The following is a 26,210-nucleotide window of genomic DNA, read 5'->3' on the forward strand; positions in this document are numbered from 1 at the left end:
ACTTACCGGTGCCAGTGGAGAGCAGAGCAGCTTGAGCCAGGGGACTGGTGCTGCAGGGAGGAAGGTGATGCAGGCAGCTGGGAAGGTGATGCAGGCAGCGGGGGAGCTGGGGCTTTCAGGACTGTTGCTCTGGGTCAGGAGCCCTTTGGGGTTACGTGTGTGGCTTGAACTGCAACTTGGAAGCTTCTCAGGAGCTCACAAGCAAAGCAGCTTGATACTTGCCAGCAAGAAAAGGGCCTTTCTGTGCTCCCAAGGGAGGTGATTGCACCATGGTCCTGTGGGCAGGACTCGGGGAGCCTGGGCCAAATGCTCTTTAGCATCCCCTGCGCTAGTGTGTGCATCCCAATTCCTGCTGCATCGCTCCCCTCAGCAGCAAGGGGACTCTTGCACTTCTGTGCAAGCTTTGCAAGTAGCACCCCATGTTGGAAGATGCAGGGACAAAAAGGCCAGCCTCAAACCCCATGTCAAAGTACTTTATTTCTTTATTATTTTTCCCTTCCCCCCCCCCTTTTTTGGGGTTCCCCCCAACCCCCCCTCCGTGATTCCCAAAGTCCTGTACAACAGATCACCAGGTGAAAGTTAGTGAAAGCCAACCATTAGCTTAGTTTCCAAGCTACAGGGGAAGGAGAAAAGATAAAAGGAAGAAAAGGGAAGGCTGGCGAAAGAAGTACGGTCACGAGAAATGCAAAGAGGAGGGCTCGATGCGTGGAAACAAACCCTGGTGAGAACTGTACACAGGAGCATGGCCCCAGCGGCTGCTGTCCCCCCGGAGCAGAGGCATCACGCTCCCGGGACATGGCACCACAGGGACCAAGCCCAGAATATTAAACATGTACGAAACTAAACCCAGCCCCCACCCTGCCCCAAATAGAACCCCCCCCAAGAAAGTTGAAGTTACTCATTTGCAAAGACTGACTTGTACTTCAAAAGATTTCCTGTGGAATTAAAAGCCCTCGTGGTTAAAAGTAAAATACCCAGCTGGGCTGCATACAGTATTTGGGAGCCGCTGGGGCTGAAGCCACGGCTTTTTTCTTCCCATCGCATCTTTAAAAAGGAAAGCTGACCCAGAGCACAGCCCTGAGGCCACGAGAGTCTCTTTGCAGCCAGTCCATCCTCCAGCAGCCATCCCCAAGTCCAGCGCCATGCTTTTAATCTGAATAATGCACACTCGCTCCAGGAGAAAGAGGGTGTTTTGTCAGACAAACCGTGAGTATTGCAAGGGTGGAGGGGAAGAACTGAGACAGCCAGGAGAAACCAGAGCACGAGAGTCCCCACGCAGGCACCGATGCAATGTGCATGTCTTCCTCCCAAAGCACTGGTTTGTAGCGCAGAGGGATGCTCTCTGCTGCCAGCTCCTCGCCGCCTGCTCTGCCTGGAGCCAGCGTGGCCCACGGAGCTGGGGCAGAGCCGGTGCCGCAGCCCCTGCCAGGCTGCCCAGCTGTGGGAAACGGCTGGATGAAAAATGCAAAAGAGGTGGCTTTGCCTAAATCTAAAGTGTTTTGACACATTCCTGCATGGAGAGAAAGTGTCATGGCTTTTTTTTTCTTTTTTTCTAAAAAAACCCAACAGAGATGCATGTAGAAATGTGCATGCAAGGGTTGGGCACATACATGATGACACTCTTGCTCACCCAGCCCTCAATCAGAAGGTGCAAATGGCATTATTTGGAGCAGGGGTGCTGATTATTCAGAGAGGGCAGCTACAGGTGTACCTCTCCATCCGTAACTGCCCTGTGTGTCATTTCCATAGCCAGGTAATGCAATTGGTTTGCAACTCCCCCCAGCCCTGCTCCACTGGGGGGCTGTGGGGGCGCTCCAGGGGCTCCAGGGGCAGGGACAGGCTGTGCACCCACTGGCCATCCTAACCCTGAGGGAATTGCACCTGTCACCCAGGAATAAATGACCAACTTGAGGAGCAAGATAGCCTGGGGATAGGGCAGGGCTGTGCACACACATACAGAGCTGCAGTGCAGAGAGGTGCAGGAGGGGGTGGCAGCAGCGTGGGCAATAGCAGCCCTGCTTTGCTATGGGGGCGTGGGGGTGTATGCACACTAGGGCCAGGAGCAGTGGGCTGCAGCATGCCCCCACAACACGGCAGCAGGTGCCGGCTGACTTGCAGCATGAGCCATTTTGCAGTCAACCGTGTGCTCCACCGCTTGCTTGTCATCACTCGGCACTACAGCCGAATGCTGAGGAGGGGCGTTTGTATTAAAAGGATGCACAATATCAAAATCCTCTTTATAAAACAAACAAAAAATGCAACGCAGCGCTAGAAAACCTTGCATCCCAGCTGCAACCACCCTCCCCCATGCTTCCCTTCTGGGTTTGTTTTTTTGTTACCCCTTTATATTGCCATTTAGCACATCTCTGCCTACGGAACAGAGAAATACATTCTTTCCCCCCCGCAAAAAAAAACCCCACCCTCTTCCATGAATTTCAAAAAGTTCTCCCCACTGTTACAAGCCCCAGCAGCAGTGGCGAGGTGCGCTGTGATGCTCCAGGGGCTGGGTGGGCAGCCAGCGCCTCACACATCAGTGCTTATGCTGCGGCTGCGGGAGAAGGCTTCCCGCATGGCTGAGAGCCGGTTGGGGTTGAGCGCCTGCAGGTTGGCCACGCTCACCGGCAGATCGAGATCTTCCTGGCTCACTGTCTTGTAGCTCACCCGGTCGCCCCCATTGTGCAGCTCCTCGGGGGGCTCCTGCAGGAAGAAGGTGGGGGGCTCATACGGCGTGCAGCCGGGGCAGCTCGGCCGGCTCGGCGTGGGCTTCTTGCCAAAGGGGGATGAGGTGTAGAGGGACGGGCCGTTGGTCAGCACTACGTTGCGGTTGCAGTGGAGCGGCGGGATGTGGGAGTGCACGGCGAAGTCGGGCTCCTCCTCATCCTCCTCGGACTCATCCTTCTTGCAGCAGTAGTACTGAAATGGGATGGCCCCGTGGGGCCGGCAGGCTCAGCTGGCATCCCAAGGGGATGCTCCGTGCATGCCAGCCCTGGGGACAGGCAGGCAGAGGACACGGGGCTGCCTGCTGTCTCCCCTCCCCATTGCAGCATCTTTGGGGGCCGCATCCCCACCAGCCTTACCTGGAGCCTACAGTAGCAGAGGACAGCGATGATACAAAGTAAAATGACAGTTGCTAATATTCCACCTGTGATGACCACGGTCCCGGCTGTCATCCGCCCTCTTCTCCATTAACAGCCTGCAAAAGTGAGCACACGGAGGATGATGGGGGATCAGGGTGAGGCTGGTGCTGGGCGATGTACTGGGCTGCAGACCCTCAATTCCCAGCTCAGCCCTGTTTGCAAGGAGCTAGGAAGCAGGAGGGCTCTGTGGGAGGTGATGGGCAGGAGATCCTGGCACTGGGCACCTGTGAAAGCCATCAGGGAGACCCTGTACCCCTTAAATGCCACCTTGCAGGGTGCTGGGGTGTGTGTGGTGGTGGTGGTGGTGTAAAAAAACCTTCATGCAGTGGGTGAGAGAATGGGTGAGTAGCAGCTCTGGGGTCACATCAGGCTCTTCTTCATGCAGGAGGGGGAACCCAAGGGAAATAAAACCTTCTGCCCAGCACCCAGTGCACCCTCGCAGCTCCTGCCCGGTGGCAGAGAACTTCAGTGATGGGAGAAAGAGCTTTGCTGTAAGGATTTCTGAGTTGTACACATTTTTCTCTGAGCCTATAATCCATTTTCCCCATGAAAACAATGTGGTATTTTAATTTGGAATAACTGGAGCTGCTAAGCGAGCCTTTAATGACTGCAGGGACAGGCGCTCTCCTATCCCTGAGCAGCGAGCTGAGGTATGGGATGCGTCCAGATGCTGCAGGAGCCACCAAGCTCCTCGCCTTTGCCATGGCCAAGCCACAGTGTTGAGGGGGCTGTGGGGGCACCCCAGGATAATGCTTCTGACAGCCTCGCAAGCTCTTCATTCTCACCACAGCAAACACTGGAGCCAGGACCCTGTGCATTGGACATCACAGGGTGCCACGGCTCAGCCTGGCCCCATGCTCATGCTTTGGGGTACCACCAGCACTCTTCTCTCCCTGGAGTGCCTCTTAGAGGAATGGGGGTGCTGACACAGAGCTGGTAGTGGTGTAAGGTCCCTGCTTCTTGCACTGCTGGGCTCACCCAGAAAGCAGATGCTGTGCACCATGCGCAGCGCACGAACCCCGCAACACCAGCACGGGTCTTGCTCTGAGCATCCCTGCCCCGAGAGCTTGGGGGGTGGGGCTTGAATTCCCCTCCATCCCACGCAGAGTAAGACCAAGCTCTTTTTGCCACAGGAAGGATGCTGGGGAGACACATACCTGCCTGCACACACCTGCTAGCAGCTACATAGACAGTGGCACTAACACCAGCATCACTTTGCAGCTAAGGCTCCAGCAGCCCTTTAGTGTCACAAGCATCAGTCTGGGAACAGGAGAAGCAACATAAATTAAGAAAGAAATCACACCCTGACCACCTATTCCACAAGCGCTTTAACAAAGCTGGCCTCCAGCTCATGCTATCAGGTTAAAACAAAAAACCAGCCACCCCAGCCCCAAATTACTTCAGCACCCGAGGAAAAGCAACTGTATCTGTCAGGGATTTAACCTGCTTCCAAAGAAAATAAATCTGTGGCATATTTTCAGGCGCTTAATGTCCTGCTAAAGTTGGGTAAGTGCTGAATGGATAAAGCAGTATCACATTTTATGTTGCTGCTGAGCAGCACTGTAGGAGGGAAGGTAATTTATAATGATGTCTGAACGCCTTCTAGCACCACGCAGCCATGGGGCAAGTGCCGGGCCAAATCCTGCCTTCATTCCTCGGGCAAAATGCTCTGAGGAGGCTCAGGGGGGGAGGAACACAGTCAGGGGAAGGGTTTGCAGAAAATGGATTAGTGATTTAGCAACTTTGATACCTGTTTAAAGAGGGATGGAGGCACAGGCTGCAAACCCTGGGCTGCACCGGGTGCTGCGGGCACATGCAATGGTCCGGCAGAGCTGGTGGAAATGCCCGTCTGTGGGTCCTTTGCTGCTCCCATTTGCAATCCCCATGGAAAAAAAACCCCAAAGCCAGGGCAGGGGTGCACAGGGCAGGTGCTGGACCTGGTACTGGGGTGGTAGGACTCAGCCTCTCAGGGATGGGTGCTACACCCACCAGAGATCAGCATCTTAGCAAGCTCCTTGCCAGCCCGAGATGGCAGGCAGGGCTCCGGCAGGGCAGGCTCCCCAGCTTCCTCGCCCCTTAACTAAATGGTCACCTATGCCGGGGGGACAAGCAAGGGTCACACAGAGCCAATTTTCAGTTTCTGTCCAGCTGTGGTCAGCCAGACATGGCATTGCAGCTACTGCTCCATGCAAAGCAAGGCCATTTGCATTTTGCTCTTTTTTCCTCCCCTAACATACTTGTCTGATTAAAGCTGCGTACCTGGAAGCATTAAACTCTCCAGTGTGCAAAGGGGGAGGAAAGCAGAGCTTGTGGAGGCCCATAAGCAGAACAATTCCTGTCTAGACCTCCTTTTTACATTTGTTCCTAATTTCACGCTCCACAGGCTCCCAGATTCATATATTTAGTAATAAATATCCTGGTAAAAGGAAGTGCTTTGCAGCTCCGCTGTGGTCTTGGAGAAAGTATGCAGGAGCCCTGGTATTAGGAACGCAGGCACTGAGAGATGTGGTCCCAACAGACAGTCGCTTGGCTCCTTCCTCGCCCCTCGGTAATGTTAGGAGCCCTCCAGCTACCGAGGATGCCTGACCCCCCCCCCAGCCCCTCTGTCCCATCCAAATCCAGCCCCCAGCACATCCTCCATCACTGCCAGACAGCCGGGAAGGGGCGGCAGGGGGATGCTAGCTCTACACAGGCTGTTTGCCCCCAGCCCAGGAGCCCTTTGCTGTAGGAAAGCAGTCCCCAGTACTGCGGGGTGACAGGGGACGGTGCCTCTCGGCACTACTGGGAGCTGCCACGCTGGTGCGGGCACATAGGAGCCTGGGTGCAATGCTATCCCCTTCCCCAGTACCCTGCTGCAACAAACCAAAGACACTTCACTGCATGGTGGCTACAGGTTGCTCCTGGATGTGCTGCTTGGTTTTAGACACAATCCTGTTCCACTTGCCTGCTTTTACCAAGTCATCTATTGCTGCAACTATAGCAGCAGCATCCTTGCAGGCACCCTTGCAGCCCTGCAGCAGCTGGGAAATCACAGGGTGTGAGAAAATGGCTTTTTCTATTCCTTGCAGCCTAGAGAAGACACAAGCAGAGCTCCCATCAGCTCCAGTCCCAGACAGGAGATTCTTTCCTCACTGACACCCCCTGCATGTCCCTGCCATGGCTGAGGATGTGGGCCTTGAGGCTGTGCTGTTCACTAGGAGCCACGTCTGCATCAGCCTCCGCTCCTCGCTTCACCTGGGCACTGCCACCAGGGACTGCTGGACCTTCCCAATGCGCTGCAGCCCAACTCAGGCGGTTGGAGGGGGGCAACAGAGCATAGGACAGCACAGAATTGCACTTGACAATGCAGAGAGGAGAAGGGGAAGCCAATAAGAAATCATCCTACGTCACCCCCCCCCCAGCATCCTGAACATGGCCCCTGGACTGCTGAGGGTGCCTGGTGCAGGGGGAGGCTGCTCACAGCTGCATCTTGCTCCTGGGCTGGCTCTGCAGAGACCGGCTGTGCAGCCAGTGCCTCTCGGGACGCCTGCGTGGGAGGAAGGCTTCAGAGCAGCCGGGGCGGGAGGCTGAGCTCAGCTCGTCCGAAGGCTCCAGCTAACACCCGGCTAACCACCGCTCCAAACCGCTGAGCTCCAGGTCCAGGTGCTGGAGCACTGCAGCCATGATCGGTCATGTGGCCTGCCCTGACCCTGCCTGCTGAGGCTGTGGGAGAAGGAGACCTGGGGACTGTTAAGGAGATGACTCCAGGGTTTCTTTAAGAGACCCTCAAATGCCCAGTTAAGCCAGCTTCTAGGATTTGCAGGTGTTAAGAACAGTCTTCAGGCCTGACCTTTAAATGAATGGGGCTTCCATTCATGCCATGCCACGCCATGCCATGCCATACCATCCCTATTCCCAACCCCACGGCAACACAGCCAACCTCAAAGCATTTTTGTCCTAGCTGAAAACAAAAAAAAGTGAGTGCTGATCCCACTGGAACTGTGCCAGCATAAGAGGACTGTATCTTACTTGCAAAGAGCTGCAGCCCACGGTGTGTCCCACTGTAGTGCTGCCTGCATCCCCCAGCACCCCTGGCATCTGCTTGCCCTGCAGCCAGAAGCAGCACAGCCCTCTGTTTAACAAGGGAGTTGGGAATTGCTCTTATTCGCCTGACGCCAGAGGCTGGAGATTTAAACAAAACAGTTACACTAGATGGGAAACAACAAGTGGCAGCACGGTATGAATGCTGATGGGATTGCTCACGGCTGGTACCCCAGCCCTGGAGCAGGCAGGAGCTTAGACCCCACCACAATAATCACGCAGCCAGGAACACCCCACGCTCAAGGAGTCCTGCAGGGGACCTCTGGCCCTTGCCTGTTCTGCTGGTCATTTGCAGAGACGAGCAGGGATCAGCTCTGCCCTGCACTTCCAAATGGCCAAGAAGGAAAAAGGAGAGAAAAAGGGAAAAAAACCCACCCCACCCTTCCCAGGGAGCGGAGGAGGCCAGCACTGTGTCCTGAAGTAACACCATCCTGCCTTGTCTTGGCTCTGCTCTGCACTAGCACATCCCTGGCCGTGTTGTGTGCTTGGCCGAGCTGCTCCTGCTGCGCGTGGGTGTCCTCCCACCCCTGGGAAGGGCCTCCGAGGGGGGGAGCGACCCTGCATGCCAGTATGGCCCCCCAGGATGACCCTCCTCCAAGCATCACAGCGATGGCTGGTGGTGGGTCAGCTTGCTGGGTCACTCTGGGGAGAAGACTCAAGGGAGTGACCTCAATGGGGGGGACACGTTCAGGTTTGGAAGATTAAGTCCTACGTGGAAACTGGGAGTTGGGGAGCTGTGTACAGGGGGAGCACAAGTCTGACCCTCCGTGGTGGAGGGTCATGAGCTCCGTGGGTCTTGCCCTGGGTGGGCAATGCGGCTGTTTCCCAGTTCATCCCACGCACCACAAACCCTGATGCCGACACTGCTGACCGAGCCCCACTTCAGAAGAAAGGACAAGCCCTCAGCAAGAGAGGGGAAGCAGGAGAGCACACGAGTGATGCTGGCTGTCCGACATGCCGCTTCCCCGAGCCGCTGGGTCTTGCTGCTGCTTCCTGCCCCACAGCATTCGAGCAGCATTCGAGACCAAGGACCTTAGCCCAGAGTAACAAGAAATCACACTAGAATAAAATGACCAGAGCAGAGCAGACCGGACCCGAGCCCTTGATGCTGCAAAGTTTCAGGGTAAGCCAGGCTTACGCTCGCCCGTTGCCCCCCCAGTGCCATGTGCGCGCCATGGCTGTGTCCAAGGGCAAACCCCAGAGAGCACCGGTGCGAAGCAACACCACCGCCCGGCCACCAGCCACCAGGCTGGGAGGTGGGAAAGCAGCAAATAAGTTAGGAGCTCAAACCAGTTTGGTGGCAAATACAGCCTTGTTTCTGCATTTCCCCCAGTTCCTGTAATCCTACCCAGTCAATGAATAAGAGCCGGGCTGCTAGGAACGGCCGGGCAGCGTGCCAGCAGAAGACTTTGCATTTACGGAGCCAGCGGACAGGGCAGCTGCCAGAAACACAGGCAGAGAACGTGGCTTTCCATATGAGAAACACTTTAAGCAGAAGGGCTGCATCACTTTCGTTTCCTTTCTCCTTCTTCCTCCTGATGGCAGCACTCCTGGCCTGGGGGCTGCTGCTCTGCGCATACAGCAGGGACTGAAACAGCCAGGCTTGACCACGGGTGGGCTGGGGGAGGGGCATGGGGGTCTCAGTGCCTGCAGACCCATCGCTTCAACAAGACCATCTGAGCCCTCCTTAACACAAGGACAAGGTGAGCTGCGTCTCATCAATCAGTGCTTCCCCATCTCCACACAAGTGCTTCCTCATGTGGGACACCCCGTATCTCCAGGCACTCCACGCTCCAAGTTTCTTTTGAACATTTTCTCAGCGGAGAGCACTTCACCCCCTGCTGCCCCCTGTGTGGAGAACGCTGCTCACAATTTCCCAGAGTCATCCATCGCAGAGCGTCCGCCTGGGTGCTGGAGATGGTTTGGGGATCCCAGAAGCCCCATCCTCCTACCCGCACCCGCCGGGACTGCGCTCACCTCCATCTCTGCCTGGACACCAGCCCTTTCCCGAGCAGCTCCTGCAAGCAGGAGGTGCTTTCCCTACCCTGAAAACGGGAGTTTGCAACCACTACTGGTAACCCCTGGAATAAGAAGGATTTCTGGCAGTGAGTCACATTGCAGAGGGCTCTGCCACATGGGAGATGCAGCCAGGTCCGGGCAAGCACTCTCAGGCTGTAATGCTGCTGTGGGCTTTTAAACAACAGACCAGAACGGGGAGCAAAACATTTCACACCCACCTGAAATTGCTTGTCCCCTTCTGGTGGCCTTAGAGCTACCACCTGGTTTGAAGCCAATGACAAGAAGCCACCGATGCTCTTACAGAGGTAACTCACAGCTCTGCCTGTGACCCCCGTGGCTCCCCCCAGCCAACGCACCCCCAGCCCTCCTGCCCGCTGGGACAGACCCCGGTACTTCAGCTCCCACTGATGTCCAAACCAGAAACAACACATTTCAAAGACAATCTATACACACTGTCTGATAAATTATTTAGCAGATAGGACATTGCTGGAATAGTGCTGAGCTCTGCAGAACAGGATCCCGGCCACCTCCAGGCTCCTGCATGGCACGGCATGGGCAGGGCTGAGATGGCAGCTGCGCTCACAGGGTGCCTGGGAATGGCCGAGGGCAGGGGGACAACGCCACAGCCATGGAAAGGTGACGAGAGCTGGGGTGTGAGAGAGCCCTTTCTGCCCACAGTGCTCTCCCGTGCTGGTTTTAGTGTCCCAGCAGTGAGGGTTAAGCCTGGAGGTACATCAGGCTAATGCAAGATGAGCATCGGGCTGATAGAGGGATGTATCCCCCGTATTTGCATCAATTATAACCCAAGATAAACTCCTTCAGGGGACTGGAGAGGCCAGGGACTTTTCCCCTCCTCTACCCATTCTCAGCTCAGTCCTTTACAGCCAGAAATGCTCCCCCAGTGCCAACGGTTGGGCTGAGATGGGGAACAGGGATGGTCAAATACCACGGTGACCTGCTCCTTCTGCCTGCTCTTATCATCGTCCCATATAACGATATATAACAACAATATAATATATCATTAAACCCCAGAATTTTATAATCCAAAGTGTTTTGTTAAATACTGCCTGGCAGCCCAAAAGCTCCTAGAAAAGCCACTGCTTTTCCAGTAAGTGGTACAAGCTTTCTCCAGACGCTGAGGACACACCATATCCTCATCCCTCCAGGTGTCCCCGCTAGCGATGGCACCGCCAGAGCAGCTCATTGGCAGTGAAACCCACCAAAGGAGACCCAGGCTATTGGGGAGATGCATCATACAGCAAGGCCACTCCCCAATTTAGGTTCTTCCTGAAACTTAAAAAAAGCAGGAGTTCGTGGGAGAATTAGGGATCCCCTCCCACCAATTACCATTGTTAGGTTTTAAAACAGAAATTAGCGCGTAGTGAGCTGTCTGAATTTTCAGCACACTTAAGCAGGCTGCCTTCACAGCACATCGATCTAGGGGATGCCTGCCCCAGCAGTGCGCAAGAGGGAATATGTGCTCGGCAATAATGAGGCAATAATGTCATTTAATACAAGCAAATCACGCCTAATGAAAAATAATATTTGCACAGCTCATCAAAGTGGCATTGAGGCTTACTAAGCACAACTCCAGGCATGAATTTAAATGACTGCAGATGCTAAACGGAGTGCAGCGGTGCCATTGGGGAGAGATGGGGGAAAATGCTGAATCACCTGGATGGTACGTGCACTGCCCTTGGAAATGTCCCCTTCCAGTGCCCCTGGGGCCAACCCAAAGGGACCAGGGAAGGAGTCTGCAGACACTTCAGCATCACCTAGAATAACGCAGGGTATGTTCACCCTGCTCTGCCCTTCTGACCCTGTGTAAAACTGTACAGCTACATCCTAAAAGGCTTCCATAGGGATGCTAGTGACATTGATAGGGATGCTAGTGACTCGGCGCTGCCCAGCAGTGCATGCCTGCACACCAGCCCTATGCTGGCATCACCCCAGGAGAGGTGAACCCAAAAACCAGTCCCAAAGTGGGTGCACGGTGAGGTGTTGCAGCAGGGGCTCGTGGCCAGTTGGTCTCTGACAGGGTTTGAGACCTGCTGTCAAACCACACCGGAGGGTTCTGCCCTCCCCAGTTCCACCTTTCACTGTCCAAACGATCACACTCTGCTTCAGGACCAGGAATTATTTCCATGCATCAGCTGGAAAGCAGGCCATAATGTCAAACACACATAAGCAGCCTAAATTCCTTCAAAAAAAAGGAAAGAAAAAAGAAAGAAAGACAGGCTGTCTTTCCACCCTGCATCATTTAATCGCCTCTTGAATTATGGTTTTAGTCAGCCTGAGATATTAGCATCAGAGAGAGCAGGTTTTGGTATTAGCAGCTTGAGATAAGCTACTGCAATTGCTGCTGAGTGGGAAATAAGTCAGAGGGTGGGGAGCACCCACCTGCCCACCCCGAGGGCTTCTAGGAGGGCAGTTTTGCAGGTTGGAAATGTCTTCTGGCCAACCTGAAAAGCTTGGGTTAGCTTACTGAGAACTAATGATAAACCTTACCCCTGATGAGTACTTTTTCTTGCCCAGTTCACCGAGCGGGCAGTTCTCTCCATCACCGTCCTGCACGATTGCTCCCCGCAGCCCCCCAGCAAGGCACCGCCTGCTGGAGCACCAGCAGAAAGATCAAAAAGCCTTAATTGTCAGAAAATGTTGCTGAAATGATGAATCAAAGGTGGGAAAAAAAGGAACTGGTCCTTCTGAAAGAGCAACTCTTTCCAGAATTGCTCCATTCATCTGGATTTTGAAAGCTTTTGAGGTTGAAAAGCAGCCGCTGCTGCCCCAAGAGCCTGACAGCCCCGGGAGCCCACGGGACTTGGTGCCTCACACCAACAGCTCACACCAGCTTTCCCGCTGTCCCATCTCCTGGAAAATGCCTCGAGAGCAGAGTTTCATGGCTCAGACAGGACTGCTGGGGCATGCAGATGGGAAAGAACTCACACAGTCACTGGCTGAACTCTCGGCACATTACAACCCCGGCTGGGAGCCGGAGCTGCCTCCTGTCCCCAACACCGCAGCTGGGATGGGTCCAGCGCTCCCATCCATGACAGTCCTGGGGACGATGCTCTCAATGGGTCAGGGACACCGTCGCAGGGGGACAGCAAAGTCTTGGTACCCTGATGGCCACACAAAGCAACAGAAGCAGCAGCTCCCATGGTGACCCTGCTCCAGGGGTCTGTTGGCTCTGGCTGTGCAGCGGTGTCTGCATGGAGCCTCATCCTTAGGGGAAGACAGCCAGCAACTGCCCTGGGGGAGATGGACTGAGTCAGCGCTGCTGCGATTCAGCCCCGTGCCATTAGAAACACTACATGCTTCAAAGCTTGTGTTTGCACCCTTTAGCTTTTGCTTCAGGCAGCCACAAAGCCAGGCAGACCCCTGCGCAGCAGCGAGGAGGGCGGCAGCCAGCAGCCAGCCCCAGCTGCACGTCCAGCCTTTGGCAACACCTGAGCTAAAGCCCTGGTTCAGCCCAGCGCCCTCCAGCTCTGGCATCGTCGGAGAGGGAAAGCATTACTACGCCAATACCCATTTTACAGACAGGGAAACTGAGCCCTGGGGTGGTTAAGGGTCTGCTTTTGAAGCTCCATTGCTTGAAATCTACCAAATATCAGCCCATTTCCAGAATAAAGGGGCTTGCCCCTGGCCAGGCACTGGGTAAGGAGCGAACCGGGATCAGCTCCACTCCCCTTCCACCCCCTACACCGCTGGCTGGGAAGGATGAGTCCTCACACCCGACCTGACGGCCCCTGCAGATGTCCTGAGATGCAGATGAGCCATCAATCAGGGGCTGGGGAAGGAAGGACACGGACAGTGTACATTTCCAGTAAGCAGTAAATCCAACAGCTTTGCATTTCCAAGAGGTATGAGCACAGCTTCGTGGGACGGGAAGATCCTCGGCAGATTAAAGCCTTTGTGAGCTGCACAACTCACTCTCGTTTCCTCAGGATTCATGGACCCAGACTGGGGTGGAGACAGCAGGGACCACCATCTCCTTGGTGATCATCAAATGCAGCAACCTGAGAGCTCCAGGGACCACCCTCCATTTGGCCACAGTAATGTGCAGGAGGGGGGCCAGCACCCCTCTGTCCTTGCCCTCCCTAGCTGTGCATGGGTGGCTGATGGCACCTCCATCAGCCCCACGCTGTCCCCCCCAGCACCCTGTTGTCACAGGCTGTTTCCTGAGCTGCCCTGGGCTCTGGCTGTCCGTGCAACCTGCTTATTCCTCATCAGTCCCTGCTCCTCTGCCCTGGTGACACAGGCTCCCTGCAGTGTGACCTGGCTCTGTGCTTCCAGCATGACACCGGGTCACTCCCCGGGTGCTGCCAGAACAACCGCGCAGGCAGCAGCAGCCCCATCTGGGATCTCCAAAGAGATATACATTGCTGCCTTAAAAAAAAAAAAAAATCATAAAAAAGGGTAGGGAGTTTCCATAGCTACAGCTTTACATTGCTGTGGCAAAGGCTGAGGTTCAACCTGTGTAATGAGAAGCAAGCAGAGTGTTTTTCCCACTCCAGCCCAGCAAGGCAGCACGGTGCATGAATAAAGAAGTGGAGAGACAGCTCAGTGGTTTTGGAAATAACCCAGAAATGTTAAGGCTGGCTTGTGAGGCTGCCACGCAGCTAGCACTGCGCTCCCTGCCCTGCCTGACCCACTGCTTGTATGGGGGTTGCATCTGCAGGTGGGGAGGGAAGGAGCCCTCCCAGCCCCTCTCTGGTCAGCACGGCAAGACATGCACCTTCACGCTGCTTGATATGGTCAGAGGCCAAAATCTGCTTCATTCAAATTGCTGTCTGCATGGTGCTCCCAGGGCTGGCCTTCCAGAGGGATGGGGAGCTGAGGCAAGCAGTGAATGTGCAGAGATTTAGTGCTGCTGCCAACGCAGAGTCACTGCCCACAGGACCTGGGGACATGGGGCTTGATTTGTGTCGCACCCATGCCTCGTACAACGGTAACATCACACGCTTAGGGCTGGTGTCGGCACCATGGCTCATGGGGAAGGACACACATGTTTGCAAACCGCTCTGATCATGAACAAGAAGGCGATGGGCTTCCTCATTGCTTGTGGCCAGGAGTTTTCCTACAGGCAGTAAAATCTCCTTATGTTATCCTTTTTAATAAGGATTTATCATTGCTGCATCAGGGGAATTAATACAGACCGTCTGAGAGGGTAATTTTCAGATTCTTGGCAACTTACTCTGAGCTGGTTCCGGTAAATTTTCCTTTTTTCCTCACCTTAATTAATTTACAGCTTTTCCTGGGAGCTGAGAGAGGGAAAGATTTAACTCAGAGTTAAAAAAAACCCAACCCACAACAACAAAACCATAAGCAAAAAAAGCGGAAAAGATCAAGTAATTCACACTGCTCAGCTGAAAACTGTCATTAGGTGCATAAAGAAACAGAGAAAAACCTTCACATAAATTGCTCTACTCAAAACCATGTGGGCTTAACAGAGCTTCTGGGATCAAATGTTTGAAATATCGACTGTTCCCAGGGACAGCATCTTTCAGAAATCAAAGCACATGTGATGGATCTTTTTGCCTAGCGTCAGCATTAGGAAGACGCAGCCCCTGCCTTTGAAATGACTCCTTGAGGCTAGAAAGGCCCTTGAGAGCGATGCAGTGGTTCATGCTCCCGCACGCTCCCTCTGCCACCTTCTCACCTCCCCCAGGAGCCAAAGCAATGCTACCGCCGGCACCCAACGGGACGGGAAACTGAGGCAGGCGAGGCTGGTGGGGCAGGGTGCTCCCACCGCTCGGTGCCTGCACCCGGCAGGCTCTGCACTCCCCTGCCGCACCTTCCTGAGCAGGCTGCACTTTCCGCCCTCCTTGGTTAAATGATGACTGACTTGCAGCACCTGAAAGGACCAGAAAATGCCACGTATCTTCTCTTTGAAAGCCAAGCCTTAGAGCAGCGCCCTGCATCATCCCCGAGCCCTGAGCCCTTCCTTGGCCTTGCAAAGGGAGATGGGTGAGGGTACCAGCCGCAGCAGCCCCTGCTGTCGGGTGGGCTGTGCTCCCCGCAGCCCCGGGGGGGCTCAGAGCACGTAAGCCCCTGGGGACATGCACACAGAAATGCCTCCAGAAAGCAGGAGGAGACTCACAGGCCAGCGCTGCCCCACTCCACCCTCCGCATCCCCTCACTTTGCTTGAATGTGATTGCTTGAGCTCCTTGGGAAGTAGGTATGTTACGTCATTAAATAACACTTTCCACCTCAGAGCTGACCTTGCAGTTGTGATGAACATAACCAAAGTAGCAAAACCTTTCACTGAACCTACGCTGATTTTCTGAGCTCTCCAGACATCACCCTGGCCATGCTGATGCTGCATGTTAATGCAAGATGATGTATGAATGTGGACTTTGTTAACAGCCCACCTCAGCGGTAAACCACACTGAAACCTGTAGTTTAAGTCTTACAAAACCCAGACCTGCAAGTGTGAACATCTTCATCACCCTGTACCTCAGAGTGCCCCTCCGCAGACCAAAATGCAGGCGCCCGACTCGTGATGGAGCTCTGCCTGCAGGAGAAGCCCCTCAAAAGGTTAAACAGACCACAGGTCTCCTCCGGGAATCAGGAATACATTCACTGCTTTCATAAAACATCCTGCAACCTGGCTGCCACTGTGCCAGGGCTTGACAGCAGAGAGGCTGGGCAGAGCGTGGGAGCCCGAGAATTTCTGCTGTGATCACAGGAGGCTTCAATTCTGCTTCTGGTTGTTTTAATTAGGACATCACAAAATTGCACAATATTTTGCTATTCAGGTGAAATTGTAACGTTAGCATTCGTATCAAAGTTTTCCTTTTCAGGTTCCTGCAAATGTTCTCGTCTGTATTTCTTTTTGTAAATCTTTGCTTTTTGAGCAAAACCCAAGCACTGGCAACAGCAACAGCATGCCAGTGTTACGCATTTCTGAGGCTGAGCAACTCTAATCCTCTGCAGTCAACAATACTGCCATAGCCCAGCAATATTCATGCTTTATATTTACTACCAATCAAGTCAGACAGTATTTTAGAGGCCAACCCTTTTGTTTGCTAGTCCCAACATTCAACAATAGAATATTTACAAAGATATCCAGAAAGCAAGCAAGGTCAGTGCTTGGCTTCTCAGAAACCAGTATCACCGTCTTGTGTTTTCTATAACCTATGTTGTTTTATTTAAAAATACAACAAAAACAAAGATGTGATGCCAGAAACACAAGGGAAAATATGTGCAACCAAGAAAACCCCACTTTCTGTGGGCTGAATCTGCTCCCACGAGCCACCATGAGAATCAGAAATAACTCTTGAGAAGACAGTAATGCTAAACTGTTGCAAATCAGAAAAAGCAAGCTGGAACTGTCTAATATTAATTGCATACGTATTATGCTTGTCTTTATCTCAGGGGGGTACACCTGCCCACGGGATCACATCCAGCGCCGGCCAGAGGGGACACCACCAGGCCTGCAGAGAGCAGCCGGAACCATCCTGCTCACAAACCCCGGCTGAAGCAGCCGTGAAGATGCAGCAGCCCCTGGGGTGAAATCCTGGTTGCAGCTCAGCCTGCCCCGCTCCTCTGCTCTGTGATGCCCTGCACAGCGGGCACCTCCAGCCCAGAATTAGGCACAGGGGGTTTATGTCCCCAAGGTGCAGAATGCCCTGAGAGCTTCTGCTGGAGCTGGAGCCCGCTCAGCACCCAGTGCTGCAGCCCGGAGCTGCCCTGCTTTGACTCGGGCACAATCAGTAAGAAGATGGCTTTGGTGACAGCTGGATCAGAGAGAGCACCTGGAGGGGTTTGAGACAAAATTCACCTAAAAGCAACCCCCAATCAACGCTTATTCCCCTTCCCCTCCCAGCTCCACTCGCACTCTCACAGCACGGCTATTTTGCCCCAGCACTAATCTTCCCAGGGCTTAGCTCCCCAGCAGGCAACACCAATCACACCAAGACACCTCCTTTTCCTTCCACATGAGAGCCTTATAAATTGCATCTCTGTAAATCCCTGCTTGCACTGGCTTGCCGAGGAGACCGGGAAAGATCCTCAACAGTGAAGCTGTGCATTTCCTCGGCCACCCTCCTGCAGCCGGGGCACCGCAGCACTTGCTCAAAACTGAGCTTCTGGCAGCCTTCATACTATATTTTCTCCACGGGGGTGGGTTTTTAGCTTGGATTGCCACAAAAGGCATCCTGTCTTGCTATGTAAGTCACATACATTGTGTTAACTAAAGAGTGACAAGGCGCACACTGTTGTTCTGCAGATGCCAGGGTGGGAAACCAGAAGGAAGAAGGAGCACCACTGCCTGCAGGGGCAATGCAGGCAGACACCCATCAGAGCCAGCCTCCCTGCACTGCACAAGCTGTGATCTAGCTATAAAGGCAGGCAACAGATAAAGGAGAGAGTTAATGGTCTGCCCAAGCTCCGGCAGGAAGATCCAGGACAGGGCTTCAAACAAATCCACACTGAGAGCAAGGGGAACCAGGATGCGAACCGCACGGCAAAGCCCAAGCAACACCCTCTGTTCAAATGGGGAAGCAAATGCGGGTTTCAGAAGATGAGCTCTGTACTGGGATTGCACTGTCTCTGCCGGTCCCTACCTCAGAAAATCCTGTATTATTTCCTAGGGGAAAAAAACCCCAACAGCCCAGAGGAGCAAAGGTGGAATATTGGGCATAAAAATTAGCAAAGCTATTTGTAGGTAAGTTATTTTTCTCACGGGAAATGGTGCCTGTGAGCGGATGCTTTAGCAGAGCTGCGATTTGCACGCTGTAACGCAGCCACTTCAGGGACTCGTCTGGCACTTGCCTGTGAATTCCCTCTGTCTCCCAGCACACTCCCGCACCGTCGCAGCAAGCACCGGCTTCGATGGAGCCTGTGGACTGTCTTTTACAACAAAGTCCAAGACATCTCTCTGCTGTGATCGGTGCCAGTTTACGAGTCTTTGAAAATGAAGACATTTTGATCCACTTGAGTTGAAGTGACCCGAGACAATGACTCCTGAATCTGTCACAAGGCTACAGTGGTCCCCAGAGGGTTTCAAAGCAGCCACATCACCCAGCAATCTGGGTATTTATCTTTCCGCAGGCAGCCACCTTCCTTTCATTAATGCTGAGGTGTTTTTTCCCCTTTAACCTCAAAAAGTCCGAAACTCCCAGTGAGCGAAGAGGCAGCCTGGCTTTGACTGATGCCAGCTCTGCAGGTACGAGCAGAACAGGCAGTGCTACAAGAAGCCACTTTTGCACATTATGGTGTGTTTGCCGTGTGTCGTCCCCCCCCCTCCCCCCAGCTTTTCAGGAAGCTGAGGAACGAAGGTCTGCTCTGCCCAGGAAAAAATGAAACCACAGAGGACTTTTCCTCCCAGTTTGCCAAGAGTCCCCTCCAGCAGAAAGGAAGGAAATCCCGGCTGTGTGGCATGCCCACTGCTTGCAATTCCCCCACCGTAATGAGCTTATGAGCTTCTGCGGCTCAGACCCTTTGATGAACTTGTACCTAGAGAAAAGCCATAGTGTGGCCTCAAAGCCATACCTAAAGCTGGCAGTGTGGAGAACTTCGTCCCCTGCCTAGCAAGAAGATCATCTCCTTTATCCCCTGCCCAAGAGAGGCCAACCAGTGCAGCCTTGGAAGAGCCTAAGCTGGAGTTCAGTAGCAATTCAAAGAAAAAAAAAATAATCCCCACAAGGTTTTTCACCAAAGTCAATTTTTCGGGCTGGCAGCTCCCAATGGTTATCTCACCCCCTAAGTTTTCTGTAATCGGTCTCTTGGTAAGGAAGGCAGGAGAGGGCAGGGGAGCAGAGGCAGTGGCGGACGGGTGGGATGGCAGGGCTGGAGCACCAGCGATGAACAGAAGGGGGAAGGCAGACCAGGAGCGGCAGGTTGGGCTGTGTGGGCTCGGAACAGCTCGGAACACGGCAAGCACCACGGCAGCACCAGACAAGGCAGAGGAGAGCTGGAGCCAGCACCTGGGATGGGATGGTCCCGCTGTGGGTAGAGCACTCCGGCCGGCTCCAGCAGCCCACGGGCACCCCCCGATCTCGCTCGCCCCCACCTCCTTCTCAGAGAAAATCAGTGGCAAAACTGAAAGAAAGATGTGGGAGACAGTGACGTGATTTCCTCCCCATCACAGCTCTCCAAGGGGCATGAAATCAATGGCGACAATTAATTCTGTTTGCCCTGGGGCCAAGGTAAGAAGCCAGGAGTGATTTCTGCCAGGAGCACAAGCAGATGTAAGGCTGGTGTGGGTGACGGCAAAGCCACATCTCTGTCCTTCCACCACGGGTAGCAGCATCCTTGTCACCTGGGCGAGGGAAGGGGATGATGGCTGGCACTTGGCTTCTGCCAAAAATTCACTCACCTTGCTTTTTCTTTTTTTATAAGGAGGTTATTATCTGAACAGGTATAAATATAAATGACAAATAAAGATGTGGGCTGCAGAGTGGCTCCTACAGCATCCCACTGAGCCCCCCAAGAGCTAGCAGACCTTGCCAGCCCCCCTTTCCCTGCAGAGCCTCCTGCCCTCGCCTCAGGTGCTCAGAGGCGGTTACTTTATCCACCGCTAATGACATTTATTTCCTTTTCAGAGCCTCGGGGAGGTCTTTCTCTCACTCTCCCCGCTGATGTGAATCCTGCTGCCCTGTTCTGCTGATCCAAGAGCTTTTTTTACTGTTGAACTGCTGGTGGTCTCCCCCCTGCTCCCCGATCTGTGCCCCCAGCCTGCTTTCCCCATAGCCTGGCACACACTTCCCAGGCTCAATCCAACCAACACTGAAGTAAGAGAAAAATTCCTCGTTTCCAGGTTGGATCAGGTCCCTGGCCTGGCAAGGATGGGCTGAGACTTGCTTTTGGGTTTCTAGTAACTTTCCTTTAAAATGTCCTTCAGAAAAAGGCAATTATCACAGTGCCATTAAGGCTTTTCCCCATTGCACAGCCAGATAACTCGCCAGGAGTCTTTTGAAGTAACCTTTAAACAATAGATGCTGTCTTGTTTACTGAATGTTTCTGAACTCAACAGTAATGCATCCAGATGTCACCCGTGCCTACCGTAGGCCTAACTATTTTTGGAAACACACCAAAGGCAAATTGCTCGGATAATGTCAGATATTGTTGCAGAGAGAATGTGACAAGTTTCCATCTCTTTGATAAAAGCTGCGGAGCAGAGGGATGTTTCCCAGGGCGCAGAGCTGTGTGCACCTTCAGCTCAGCCCCGCGCAGGAGCTGCATCCCTCTGTAGCTCATGGGCAGGTACAAGCAGCACGCGCCTTCCAGCTGCGGAGAAAATTCGTGTTGCTGTCAAGCAAAGCTCGGCAAGCTCACAAACTGCCGCGCTGGGCGGTGTGTCGCTGCGGGTGGCATTTGTCCTGGAGGGAAGAGATGGGGAGAGAAGCACTGGAGACAGTGAGGAGGCGCTGAGCTGCCCTCCTGGCCAGGCAAACTTGGGGAAGACGTCCCAGCCCACCTGGTGCCACTATTCTGAATGAAGCCGACCACCAGCTCTGACCCATTACAGGTGCTTGTTTCAACGAGCAAGATAAAGCTCTGTCTGCAGCGAGAGGGTAAGCAGAACTCCCCCAGCCCCTGACTCATCTCTTGCCTCCACGCCATGCCCTGCCAAGAGGAGCACCAGCCCACAGCAGTGTCCCAGGCTGCCGTTTACGTTGCTGTCCCCCCAACTCCAGTGAGAAATCTCTACTCTTGGCCACGTAGGATGGGGCGAAATCATCATCATTGTGATGTTGGTCTGAATCAGCTCTGCTCCTGTCCCTGCTCCGCGCTGGCTCTGACACAGGCACCTTGGGAACCACACAGTCCACAGGAGCCAGGTCCTCCCTCTGGTGCCCTGAACTGCAATTAACGGGTCATGGCTGTTATTAAGCTTTCCAGGAAGAAATGAGTCCCAAGATGTTTCAAAATGTTATTAGGACCTTTAATTTGTTCCCCAGCCTTTCCAGCTGGCCTCTGCCCAGGGCTGTTCTCCTGGGGCTCGCAGGTTCTTGGGACCCAGCCTTGCCGGGGTTGGCCTCAGCTGTGATGTGAATGTGGCTGGAAGGTCTGAAGAGGGTCAGAGTCCGTCCCCCAACCTATTTGTCATCCCTCTGCCAATCTGCAGTGCTTTTTTTTTCAGGCAAAGGGTGAACCAATACTGCCTACTGTAATAAATTAGACCGTGAGAAGGAGATAACAGACAATGACACGGGAAGAAGTGTAAATTAGAATGGGAACAAGTTGCAAGTTCAGCCCCAACACCTGCCACCTCTCCTCCACGCCCTCCCTGCTCTGTTTCAATGTTATAAGTTGCACCGCAAGCTGTGGCTGCAGGAGCCCTGCCGGCATCAAGCACCTCTTCACTGGCCATGTCCTTATCCATATCCATGACAACACGACAGCCAGGGACCAGAACACGATGAGTGAGAAGGTACCAAGTTATCCCCATTTCTGACACCAGCACTACTAATACAACTCGGCACTGCGCAGCCAAAAGAAAAGGTCTGAGTTAGGTAAATGCCTTGGCCAGCTGCAAACCCCCCACTGACCCATGTGCTGGGCACTGAGGACATATCCTGATGTCACCAAAGATCGGTGGCACAGGCTTCTTCAGCCCGCGAGGATGCAGCTAAGCTCTCCGGGGCTGCACATAAATGCCCGAGGGAATTAAGCACCTCTACATCTTTGAATCTGGGATCCAGCAAAACTTTTAAAGGATCCTAAGAGGGGTGCTCGGGTACAGCTGTAGGGTCAGCAGGTGCTCTGCAGCTTTAGGCATGCGATTTACAAAGACTTGGGTCACCATGCCACTGACAGCGAGTCCTCTGTCACTTAGCCACTTCTGAACATGTTCTCCTTAGATTGCAAAGCCTGTGAGACCAAACCTTCAGGCCTGACTGTCTGTCACCTACATGAGGGTTTGGGGACTGCTGCAGTTGTAATGGAAAAGGATCAGGAGGCGATGCGACAGCTAGGCTGATCTACCAGGCTTCGCTGGAAAACAAAAACACAGCGGAGATACAGGCAGTAACCACAGTGCAGGTAATGTTCTGCAACTCTTTCGTGCTCAGGTAGGCACAGGTATTTAAGAACAGGCTGTATTTTGTAATCTGTGTTTACTGACGAGAAAACAGAAAAGAATAAACACTGTTTCCTTCCCTTCCCCTCACATTCCCGCATCTTTCATACGGGAGAACCAATGTACTGAGGGGTGATAAATCAACATCAGTTTCTTTGCGGGGGATTTTATTGAAGTTCTTTATATCTACTGAGCACCAGCACTGTTCCTTAAGAGGTCCTGTCATCGTCAGAAACCCACAGCACAGAAATCCTGACACACCGAGGAAGGAGGTTACACTTCTAATTACAGCTGCACGGTCTTTAAGGTGTTTGAGATCTCTTTTCACCAACTGACAGCCGTAATGCACCTTTCTGCTCCTTTCAGACAAGACAAAAACCAGCCACAAAAGACTGCAAACAGCCTTCCGTTATTCACACACCATCGCAACAGAGCAAGAGCCCAAATACAGGTGTGCAGACAGTTCAGGCACTTAGTCCATGCACAATTTATGTAAACTATTTTCCCTTAACGACATTATAATTCAGATGCTTACTCAGGGATGACAAGACACAATGACTAAAAACTCCATCACACTGGACACTTCGGCTCATACGAGGTCACCCAGGAATACCGTCTGCGCTCTAACGTTGGGATATCTGCCAGGTTTCCTAAAATGACAGGCAATCACGACAGACTGAAGCACATGCTTTTACCACCTAGGTTTTATGCTGATTTCACTACTCGTTTCAGGCTAGAAGACAATCTGTTGAACCTCAAAGTGCAGTCTTCTCTTACCTTTAATTTATTCTGTCAGAAAACTGTCTACCTTAATGAGTATGAGCGCACCCCCACTACCTTCCAACTGTGGTGATCTGTTATGTCAAGTATAAATAATCCTGTCTGAAACCAGTCGATATGGGGAAATGAAAAGACATCTTCCCTTGGGGGATTTCTCTCGCCCTCCCACAGCCCCCCCCACCCCAGCCTGCAGACTATCTTTAACGTACAGAACGAGGTCCATGTGCTTCTGAGAGCACAGCCCTAGACGGCTGCTTTATTAACCAAACAGGGACAAAACCAACCCCCAGATAATGGTGCTACCATCTTCCTCGCACTCAGCTCTGGGTCCCCTTCATCACCGTCGCTTCGCTGCTGTGAGCTAGCGGGCTGGTTTGCTGCCTCACCTGGGGCTGGGGTGGTCTCTGCAAACCCATCTGGATGGAGGGGAGGGGGGTTGTCCTGCATCCTTTGGGGCCAGGGCATGAGAGAGGAACAAAGCCTTGTCCCAGACGCATGGCTCCAGGTGAGATGCCCGGAGAGGTCACCAAGCGAGGCCAGCTGCAGCCCCAGCATGCGAGGGGGACGAGGTGTCCCCAGGGCAGAGGGCAGGACCCACACACCCAGGCAAGGCACGGGATGGGGGCAGCTTTCCCACCCCAACCCCGAGAGATGCTTTCATGATCCTCTTCGCAGGCACGGCTTTGGGACTACAGATGCCGTAGGACCAGGGATAAACCAAGCCTGGAGCACCCCGCTATTTTTCATCCTGGTCTAAGGCGGCAGGAGTTGACCCGCCCCCGAGACAGGCTGTCGGGGAGCCGCCGCTGTGCGGTTCCGTGCCCTGTCCGCTCTGCCCCCCGGCTCCAACTCCTTCCCAGCCCCAGCTCCCCCCGCCGGGCACCCCTGCCCGCTCCCCTCACCGCAGGCACCCCCGGGGCGCGGGGCTCAGCTGCGGGTCCCCCGCGGCAGCTCCCCCCTCCCCTCCGCTGCCCGCAGGCAGGTTACAACGCGCCGAGAGGCGGGCGGGGGGGGATGCAAACAGGGGGAAAACAGCGCCGGAGACCCTCGCTTTGGGGGGGACGGGGAGAAGGAGCCCAGGCGAGCCCGGGGGAGCTCCGCCGCCCCCTCCCCGCTTACCTTCCAACGGGGGAATTGTGCCGGATCTCTCAGGTGAGGACCGCGTCTCCCGCCGGCTCCGGCTCGCAGAGCATCAACGCAAAAAAAAAAAAAAAAAAAAAAAAAAAAGGGGAAAAAAAAAAAAAGCCACCTGAAACCGATTAAAGAAAAATAATTTGGGGGAAAAAAGAACCAACCGAACAACACAATTAAGCGCTGGGTCGGCGGAGGCCGGCTGGCGGCGCGGAGCAGGCGAGCCCGCAGCTGAGCGCCGCGCGGCACATGGCCGGGCCCGGCACCGCGGCGCTGCGGGGGAGCGCGCGCCCTCCCCGCCCCGCGCCCCCGCCGGGGCCGCCCCTGACGGCAGCGCGGAGCGAGCGGCCCCCCCGGCCCCGCACCGGCCCCGACCCCGGCCCCGACCCCAGCCCCGCACCGGGCCGCTGCCGCCGGGCCCCGCCACCCGCCTGCCGGCCTGGCTGCGCAGCGGGACGGGCCTCGGAGCCCCCCCCGGGGGGTGGCCTCTATGAGCTGGGTCACCTCCCCCACAGCCGAGTCACACACCCCCACTCCCCCCCCGAAACCGGTCACACGCACCCCCCCCCGGGAGCCGATCACCCCCTTACAGAGCCGGGTCAGCCCCCCCAGAACAGAGTCACTCCCCCACAGAGCTGGTCACCCCCCTCACAGACCCAAATCACACCCCCACGGAGCTGGGTCAGCCCCCCATGGAGATGGGCACCCTCTCACTGATCCGAGTTCCCCCCCACCCCCCCCACCCGGGGCCGGTCACCCCCTTACAGAGCCGGGTCAGCCCCCCACAGAGCCCGATCACCCCCTCACAGACCCAAGTCATCCCCCCCCCTGGAGATGGTCACCCCCTTCCAGAGCCAGTCACCCCCCCATGGAGCTGGGTCACCATCTCACAGAGCCAGTCACTCCCCCCAGAACCGACTCACACCCCCCACAGAGCTGGGGCACCATCTCACAGAGCCAGTCACCCTCCCCAGAACTGAGTCACCCCCCCATGGAGTCTGGGGACACATGGTTTACCTTCGGGAGCCTTCATCCCTGGTGCTGGCACTGGGAAAGCATCCCACCCCCCTGCAGGGAGAAAGAGGGGGGGAAACCAAGGCAAAGCCCACAGCATGCCCTGCTTAGCCCCCCGAGGACCCCGATAAGCCCCCCAAGGGTCCTGGGACCCCTCACATGTGCCATGGCTTTGCCCCCGTGGGGCTCATCAGGAGCTGAGCGGTGGCTTTTGCTGTGGGGTCTTAGGAACAGCCACCCCCGGTGAGGGGGCATCCCCAGACCCCTGCCCGCTTCTGCACACCCTCAGAACTTCAGAATTCCTGGGCCATGGCTCTCTGCGAAGGTGCCGGGACACATGGGGCAGGCGTGACGCTGGCAGCAGGGATTCACAAGGCTTCCATAGCGTCCGGGTGGCAGTCACATCCCAGTGCCCAAAAAAGCAGCATTTGGTAAGAGCAGAATTTGGGACAAAACCTGCCAATTCCAGTCAGCGCTACCCCTCTAGCAGGTAGGCAACCTGCAGAGGCACTGGCATAGAAAGAACCATCACAGCCATGAAAGGAGGTTGTCCCCTGTCCCCAAGCTGGTGTGACAGGGAAGGAAAAGCTGCCCCAGCTCTGCCACTCCATCCCAGGCTCTGCGGAGCAGCACGGTGCCTGTGCTCCACCAGGCACGCAGGATGCTCGTGGGTCCCAGGGGTCCCTGCCAGCCCTGCCTGATGGCACCCTCTGCCATCAGCCTCAGCAGCTGTCACCCACGTTTTCTACAAGCTGTCGAACTCCTCAGGTCACAGGGACCCTCCTGCAGGCCACCACCTCTGCTAGCCTCCGTCGGTGACATTGGATAGGCGAATGTGTTCCCCTGGAGAGCCTCTGTCTGTCGTGACCCGTGACTTTCGCCCTGCAGCGCTCGTTTCCCTGGCCTCGCTCGCGCCCACGGTCCCAAGGCGATCCCTAAGAGCTAACTTCATTTTTCTCTATGACTGTTTTAGCCCGTCGATACTCGCACTGTCCTTGTTGACTGATGAGAATAATTA

The 26,210-nt window shown here is 54.7% G+C and overlaps 1 protein-coding gene across 1 annotated transcript; it reads right to left on the reverse strand.

The window, feature by feature from the left end:
- Window positions 1-542: 542 nt before the first annotated feature.
- Window positions 543-24,535, reverse strand: FAM163B (family with sequence similarity 163 member B). The gene is made up of 3 exons (XM_056352080.1): window positions 24,167-24,535; window positions 3,078-3,193; window positions 543-2,913 (listed from the first exon to the last, which is right to left on the reverse strand). Exons 2-3 carry the CDS (start codon window positions 3,168-3,170, stop codon window positions 2,524-2,526), a joined length of 483 nt encoding a protein of 160 aa, XP_056208055.1. The 5' UTR covers window positions 3,171-3,193; window positions 24,167-24,535; the 3' UTR covers window positions 543-2,523.
- Between the last annotated feature and the right edge of the window lie 1,675 nt (window positions 24,536-26,210).

This window comes from Falco biarmicus, chromosome 9, assembly GCF_023638135.1.
Source record: "Falco biarmicus isolate bFalBia1 chromosome 9, bFalBia1.pri, whole genome shotgun sequence".
NCBI classification, from domain to species: domain Eukaryota; kingdom Metazoa; phylum Chordata; class Aves; order Falconiformes; family Falconidae; genus Falco; species Falco biarmicus.